An 8,698-nucleotide genomic window follows, 5' to 3' on the forward strand; every position below is an offset into this window, starting at 1 on the left:
AACCAAGCATTAGTCCTGATTTTACCATTCCGTGTGGCCTGGCTCAATGGGCTGGATTTCCTCAGTTGGTTACTGTTCAAGTCGGCCTCGATACTCCATTGAAAACCCGGAGGTGGCTGTGGGTGGACATCAGTTACAATCCGCCAAGAGGCGACCTATTAAGAAGCCCATCTAATTAAAGATGGGTGACAGACAAGGGGAGTGGGAGGCCCCAATAGGAGGGCTGAGAACGATCTCCAAATGGATGCCTCCCCAGGGGAGTTTGGTACCGCATGGTTGGGAAATGTGAGAGCGTACCAACATGGATTCACTGTTTGCCTTATGCAGATGTTAAAATAATGAGGGTCACAGCTGGTTGGACAGGGAACCCCCCCACAAGTCTGGTTTTGGCCGTAGCAGCCTTTTGCGTCAGTGTCTTTTTTTCAGCTTTGGACTCTCCAGCTCTGAGGGAAGCCCCCTCCAAAGAACAACAAAGAACAATACAGCACAGGAACAGGCCCTTCGGCCCTCCAAGCCCGCGCCGCTCCCTGGTCCAAACTAGATCATTCTTTTGTATCCCTCCATTCTCACTCCATTCATGTGGCTATCGAGGTAAATCTTAAACGTTCCCAGTGTATCCGCCTCCACCACCTTGCCCGGCAGCGCACTCCAGGCCCCCACCACCCTCTGTGTAAAATACGTCCTTCTGATATCCATGTTAAACCTACCCCCCTCACCTTGAACCTATGACCCCTCATGAACGTCACCACCGTTCACCCAATCTATGCCTTTCATAATTTTATACACCTCTATTAGGTCACCCCTCATCCTCCGTCTTTCCAGTGAGAACAACCCCAGTTTACCCAATCTCTCCTCATAACTAAGCCCTTCCATACCAGGCAACATCCTGGTAAACCTCATCTGCACTCTCTCTAAAGCCTCCACGTCCTTCTGGTAGTGTGGCGACCAGAACTGGGCGCAGTATTCCAAATGCGGCCGAACCAACGTTCTATACAACTGCAACATCAGACCCCAACTTTTATACTCTATGCCCCGTCCTGTAAAGGCAAGCATGCCATATGCCTTATTCACTACCTTCTCCACCTGTGTCGTCACCTTCAAGGATCTGTGGACTTGCACACCCAGGTCCCTCTGCGTATCTACAACCTTAATGGTTCTGCCATTTATCGTATAGCTCCCCCCTACGTTAGTTCTACCAAAATGCATCACTTCGCATTTATCAGGATTGAACTCCATCTGCCATTTCTTTGCCCAAATTTCCAGCCTATCTATATCCTTCTGTTGCCTCTGACAAAGTTCCTCACTATCTGCAAGTCCAGCCATTTTCGTGTCGTCCGCAAACTTACTGATCACCCCAGTTACACCTTCTTCCAGATCGTTTATATAAATCACAAACAGCAGAGGTCCCAATACAGAGCCCTGCGGAACACCACTAGTCACAGGCATCCAGCCGGAAAAAGACCCTTCCAATACCACCCTCTGTCTTCTGTGACCAAGCCAGTTCTTCACCCATCTAGCCACCTCCCCCTTTATCCCATGAAATCCAACCTTTTGCACTAACCTACCATGAGGGACTTTGTCAAACACTTTACTGAAGTCCATATAGACGACATCCACGGCCCTTCCCTCGTCAACCATTCTAGTCACTTCTTCAAAAAACTCCTCCAGGTTAGCGAGGCATGACCTCCCTCTCACAAAACCATGCTGACTATCGTTAATGAGTTTATTCCTTTCTAAATGCGCATACATCCTATCTCTAAGAATCCTCTCCAGCAACTTCCCGACCACGGACGTCAAGTTCACCGGCCTATAATTTCCCGGGTTATCCTTCCTACCCTTCTTAAATAACGGGACCACATTAGCTATCCTCCAATCCTCTGGGACCTCACCTGTGTCCAGTGACGAGACAAAGATTTGCATCAGAGGCCCAGCGATTTCATCTCTCGTCTCCCTGAGCAGCCTGGGATAGATTCCATCAGGCCCTGGGGATTTGTCAGTCTTTATATTCCCTAAAAAGCCTAACACTTCCTCCCTTGTAATGGAGATTTTCTCTAACGGGTCAACACTCCCCTCTGAGACACTCCCAGTCAACACATCCCTCTCCTTTGTAAATACCGACGCAAAGTATTCATTTAGGATCTCCCCTACTTCTTTGGGCTCTAAGCATAATTCCCCACTTTTGTCCCTGAGAGGTCCGATTTTTTTCCCTGACAACCCTTTTGTTCCTAACGTATGAATAAAATGCCTTGGGATTCTCCTTAATCCTGTCTGCCAAGAACATTTTGTGACCCCTTTTTTGCCCTTCTAATTCCTCCAGTCTTAATACCAGGAGCTGTAACTAGAGGGTTCCTCGGATGGGTGGAGGGGGGAAGGAGGGGTGGCTTTTTGGTAGTATAATTGGTTGTTAATCTATTCGGAACTTCCAACATTCTTACTTGCAAGCCCACCCTGGGACGTTTCCCTGGAGAAGTGCAGTGTCAGGACATACGGAAGAACATCGGACTTGAAAGCAGGAACAGACCATTCCGCCCTTCGAGCCTGCTCCGCCATTCAGTAAAATCATGGCTGATCGAATTGAGGTCTCAACTCCACTTTCCTGTCTGCCCCCATAACCCCTGACTCACTGTCTTTGACAATAATTAATCTAACTGAGCCTTGACCTAAAGACCCAGCCATCACTACCTTCTGGGAAGAGAATTTCACACAATAATAACTCTGTGGCAGAAAACATTTCTCCTCATCTCTGCCTTAAAATAGAGATCCCTTATTCTTATACTGTCCCCGTGTTGTAATTTACCCCACAAAAGGAAACATCCAGTGTCAATGCCATCAAGTCCCAGGAGGATATTTTATATTGTAGGGAGCTGTCTCAGAATGGCTCTCTGCTGTTTTCTTCAGTCCCCATCTCCGCACAGTCAACTGAGGAAATTCAGTCCACAGTGTCATGGTATTAACTGTGGCTCTATGCGGAGCATCCTCTCAGGTCCCACTTCAGACTCTGAGCTCACAGTGTCAGGGTCTGGTGCTGTCACTGCCACTGTCTTACAGATGTGCCACTGACTGAGGGCCTCCAATGGCCCCCTCAGGCAGGTACAGAGGATCCATGGTACTATTTTGCAGAGCTGGGGTATTCTCCCCAGTGTCCTGACCAATTTTAACCCTGAAACAGGACCACTATATACAGATTAGCTGGCCATTTATCAAAGATTGCTGTTTGTGGGATCTTACTGTGCAGCAATATGGTTGCTGCGGTTCCTGCAGCATTGACTACACTTCAATAAAGTGCTTCACTGGCTGTCCAGGTCATCATGAAAGGTGCTTTTTGAATGCAAGCTGCCTTTCTGTCCTCGGCTGCCTGCCCGCGATCTCTGCCATTGTTACCTTTTGTAGACTCTAAGGGAGGAAGGAGAAAGGTTGTTTTGGAAGGATCCTCACGAATGCTTTCTCCGTGCCTCATGATGACGACTGAAACAGTGGTGGCTTCTTCCTCCTTGATCTCCTATTAATATTCCCAGCCCATGTACATTCCCATTATCTTGTTCTTCAAAGAAATTTACATTCATTCCTCACGTACGAGTGTCTGGGTGAGACTCCGAAAGGAAATGGGGAGCTGGGATATTTGCGGGTTCTGATGTAGTCCAATTTAAAAGTGGTCGGGCAAAGTGATTGAAGCAATGTGGAATTAAAGATGGTTTCTAAGGTTTTTATAAATAAGGGCATAACACAAACTTAGAGGTAATAGTGAAACTGTACAAATCAGTGGTTAGGACTGAGCTGGAATATTGTGGTCGGTGTTTTGGACATTTCCAGGAAGAATGTCCAGGCAATGGAGAGGGGACAGGATTGATTCAGTAAGGTCGTACCAAAGGTTTAAATGTGAGGATTGATTGGAGAAACTTGGGGCTGTTTCTCTCAGAACAACGTTGTGAGGATGGAATGAACATGAGTGGTTTCGTTCAGGGAAATAGAGAAGAAAAACTATTTCCACCGGTCACCGAAAAGGACAAAAAGAGAGCTTGGAGAATTTCTTTTGATGCAGAGGGTTGCTAGGAGATGGCATGCTCAACCAGAGACAGAATCCATGATAGCTTCAAAAGCTGTAGGCCTAAGGGGAAGGAGCAGGGATCTAATTGGAGAGCTCTGTCAGAGAGTCAGAACAGCTTTGTGAACTGAAGAGACTCCTGTGATGTGTGATTCTTTGAAAAAGAAAGTGGATAAAAATAATTTGAAACACAATTTTCTGAAGGGTGTTCGGGCAGTATTGTTCTTTCAGGTGCCCAGCATGGGCCTGGTGATCTGAACAGCTTCCTCCTGTGCTGTCAAATTATACCATTTTGTTAAATAATTTTCTTCTGCATCCAGGCTCCTCTCACAATGGAAGAAAAACAGCGACTGGCCAAAGAGCAGGAACAGGTTCAGAAACTTCGAAACCAGCAGCCCCTTGCCCCAAAGGCTGTTAAAGTTTCAGCCCCTGGCAAGCAGGTACATCTTTGTGAAGCTGTCAACTCTCGGAAGCATGTCGACAGCCCCATTATTCACTTTATTATCCAATTATAAAATACGTTTTATATTCTGTAATCTATGAATATCAAACTGGGTAAAACTGCCTTGGACACCGGTTGCTATTTTGAAATGATTTCCACTGGTAAGATTTTGAACACATCTTCCCTTTTCTTTTTTCTCTGTTCACAGACCAAAGATTTGACGAGTAGTTTATTAGAAAACATGTCCTCCATGAACTCCCTTTCCATGAATGCATCCAAGCCTGGTCCTGTGCAGTCTGTCTCCTCGAGTGGGTTCTCCTCACCTTCCCCAGTCAACACTAATATGGGGTTCAGTGGTTCCAGCACTAGCCTGAATTCTTTGGGAAGCATGAGCAATGGCATGGGGTTCAACACTTCCATGGCGTTCCAACCTACGTACGGCAACAGCATGGCCATGGCTGGCACGGGGCAAAACTTCTATGGAAGCCGAAGTACCACGGGAATCAGCAGAGTGCCCATGTCATCGGCAACCAACCTGCCAACCTTCTCTAGCATGGGCACACTGGGCCAGCCCGGGCCTGGACCCATTTCACAGCCGGGCAAAGCTGTAGACCTCACTGCTTTGGACAACCTGCTGGGCCCTCAGAAGAACAGTAGGGTCACCTTGAACCAGATGGCCCAGCCAGTGCAGAAGCCACCAGCAGCTCAGAACCAGTGGCTGAAGCAGTTTGTCCCGGCCCAAGGCTCGTCAGCCACAAACAATCCAATGGGAGGAGCTCAGCCCGGTGTGATGGGGCAGCCCAGCTTCACCATGACCTCACTACAGGCCAACCCATTCATGTCACCCCAGGACTTCACACAGCCGAGCTTGCCAACGAACTCTGTGCAGCCCAGCAGCTCTGCTAACAACGACCTGAAAGACCTGTTTGGCTAGTGTTTATCCCTTCCTTTATCGCAGACCTTTTGGAAGCGGGTCGCTACCAATTAAACATGTTTCAGTTCCATTTGGGTACCTTGTGCTTTTATACAGAAGTTGGTTCCTGTTCCATTTTTGCTGCTGTGAAATCCACACGGCCTTACACAGTAAAAGCCACACAATGCCTCAAAAAGTAGCAGTTCCCCACGTGTCGTAAGTGGTCTTAGGTAGTGCAAGTTGTCATTTTGGCAGTTTTTTGCTGAGAGAAGAATGTCCACTTTATACTTCCAAGCCGTGCTCTGTTTTAGTTCCATTTGGTAAGCTTTCTGTCTGGGACCAGTTCTGCAGCCTTAATGAATGTACAGCAATATTAGGCAAAGCAATTTTAATTTATTCTACATGTTGCTCCAGTTCTTGTACAGAAGTGGCTCTGGGGGTTCACTTTGCCACCTTAGCTCCTAACAGACAAACCAAAATCACCATGAGGGGAAAGTCAGATGACTTGCAGTGAAGCCCATTCTCTCCATTTCTTTATTGTTATGCAATAAATAAATGTGGCCTATCAGATGAAGACACTTTTTTCCAAACTGGCTGAGCCGCATGTTAAACCCCTTGTAAAATGCTCACTGCCATTCTGTACCTCAGGGATATAGAAGTGGGCAGTCCAAAGTAATTGAACATATCAACATTCCTGTTAATCCTAGTTTCCAGGCACCTGAGTGTCTTCTGAAATTGTCCTTAGGTTATTTTTAGATATTCTGTTTGATTGTAATGGTTTGGTGAAGATGAAATATATTGTGCACATATTTTGTGCATTGGTTACTTCCTGTCTCTGTCTAACTGTAAGTTTGTGATGAATTCTGTGATAGTTTGTTCAAAGATGCTTTGTCCTGGCATGGCAATATTGTACATCTTTGCTGAATACTGCAGGTATTTAAAGAAAAAATAGAACATAGATATTCTTGTACCAAATTACAGATCAGTTGAAATGTGCAGTATCCAGCAATAATAAATCGATTTGTACTGGAACAAAGAAATAACTGGTATTGTTTTGGCACTTAGAAAGTGAAGATACCAGATTGGGGAAAAAGAAGCTTCTTACAATGTTTAACATTAAAAAGGAAAAAATGAGTCTGCATTGTGTATGTGTATGCCTGCATGCAGCTTTTCCATAGTGGAAGAGGTGAGGGAATTACATTGGTGCAGTGATCCCCATATTCTCTAGTGGCGGAGGAAGGGGTGTCGGTGTGTAACCTGAAGCTTACAAACATATTCATGTCTGAAATACAACAAGTGTAACTTGAAGGCAATGATCCATCCCTGCTGTAAATCATCAGTCATCAATTCCCCACACAGCAATTTTGCGCAGAATGGATTATGATTTGATAAGTTGATTATATTTAGGCTTCATCCTGATTTTCGATATCATTGACTGACTGACTCAGGAAGTTGAGAGTTGGGCAAGTCCCATTCCAGAGACTTGAGCACCAGATCCAAACTGACGCTCCCTGTTTTAGTATTCAGACAGTGCTGGATTGGCTGACTTGTCATTTCTCAGATTAGATGTTAAATTGAAGGCCCGTTACCCCCTCAGGTGGATGTAGAAAACCCCAAGGCTGCGGTATTGAAGAAAAGCAGGGGAGTTTCCACCTGGTAACATTCAGCAACATCATTAAAACTGCTCATCATTCCATTGCTGCTTTTGAAATCTTGCTATGTGCAAATTGTTGCATGTTCCACAAGGAGTGACTTCAGTAAGAGTACATCATTGGCTCTAAAGCACAGTTTCACATCCTGAAGTTGTGAAAGGTGCTGTATCTGATTTTGGTGTCAGTACCCAATCTGGAATAGGCAATCTAGTTCAGTTGCTCTGAAGTAAAGACAACCCCTTTCTCTGGATTTGCGTTATAATCTTTTCCTGGTGTTGAGAAGCAGAAGCTGCTAGATCTCCACCTGGTTCCATCTTGTTTGACTTTCTACCTTCCTGCCATGAAGACATTGATCAGTTTGGCTTGAAGCCTTGATTGGACGAGCTACGTATGTGATCTGTACATGGAGGGAATGGAATTGACAAGTCAAACTACCCTATTGAACTGTAAATATTTGTGTTGACCTGCTCGATAATTACTGAGAGGAGCCGATAGCCATTCTGCAGTAATATGTTTCAATATGTGATGTATTACCTGGTCTGAATTTAACCTGGGAGCCCTTCCTCTCAGTATCACTTTACTGTTTTTTTTAAAGGTTGGATTAATTGTTGATAATATGCTGAATTCACAACCAAACGGGCTAAGAATGACCAAATGTGATTGTATTTACAAAATTTATTCAGAAAAGTGACTGTAGCAGTGAAGCAATGGTGATGGAAGTTGTCCCCAAATAGGAGATACCATTTCGCCCCTTAACCTTGTTCCACCATTCAATGGGATCCTGGCTTATCAGCAACCTAACTCCATATACCTAATTTGTTCCATTACCCTTAATATCAATCTATCAATCGAAAACAAATTCTATCATTAGTTGCCATTTGTGAAAGTGTTCAAAATTTCTGTTACTGTTTGTTTATAAAGGTTATTTATTTATTTAGTCACAAGTAAGGCTTACGTTAACACTGCAATGAAGTTACTGTGAAATTCCCCTAGTCACCACACTCACGGTGCCTGTTTGGGTTAATGCACCTAACCAATACATAGAAACATAGAAGATAGTAGGGAGGCCATTTGGCCCTTCGAGCCTGCTCCGCCATTCATCACGATCATGGCTGATCATCCAACTCAATAACCTAATCCTGCTTTTCCCCCGTAACCTTTGATCCCATTTGACCCTAGTGCTATATCCAGCCACCTCTTGAATACATTCAATATTTTGGCATCAACCACTTCCTGTGGTAATGAATTCCACAGGCTCACCACTCTTTGGCTGCTCACCACTCACCTCCGTCCTAAATGGTCTACCCTGAATCCTCAGACTGACCCCCGGTTCTGGACTCTCCCACCATCGGGAACATCCTCCCTGCACCTACCCTGTCTAGTCCTGTTAGAATTTTATAAGTCTCTATGAGATCCCACCTCAGTCATCTGCAAAAATAATCCTAACCCAGTCAATCTCTCCTCATACATCCGACCCGCCTTCCCCAGAATCAGCCTAGTAAACCTTCGCTGCACTCCCTCGAGAGCAAGAACATCCTTCCTCCAAAAAGGAGACCAAAATTGCACACAATACTCTAGGTGTGGCCTCACCAAGGCCCTGTATAATTGCAACAACACATCCCTGCTCCTGTACTCGAATCCTCTCGCAA

At 45.3% G+C, this 8,698-nt stretch overlaps 1 protein-coding gene across 1 annotated transcript in view; it reads left to right on the forward strand.

Moving 5' to 3' along the window:
* Positions 1-6,536, forward strand: part of scyl2 (SCY1 like pseudokinase 2) — a 67,821-nt gene extending 61,285 nt beyond the window's left edge. Inside the window, exons 17-18 of the mRNA XM_078219519.1 lie at positions 4,363-4,482; positions 4,693-6,536. Coding sequence (XP_078075645.1) covers positions 4,363-4,482; positions 4,693-5,418 — 846 coding nt within the window. The 3' untranslated portion in view covers positions 5,419-6,536. The remainder of the gene's footprint in view (positions 1-4,362; positions 4,483-4,692) is intronic.
* Positions 6,537-8,698: the final 2,162 nt, after the last annotated feature.

The sequence above is a fragment of the Mustelus asterias genome, chromosome 9, assembly GCF_964213995.1.
Source record: "Mustelus asterias chromosome 9, sMusAst1.hap1.1, whole genome shotgun sequence".
Taxonomy (NCBI): Eukaryota; Metazoa; Chordata; class Chondrichthyes; order Carcharhiniformes; family Triakidae; genus Mustelus; species Mustelus asterias.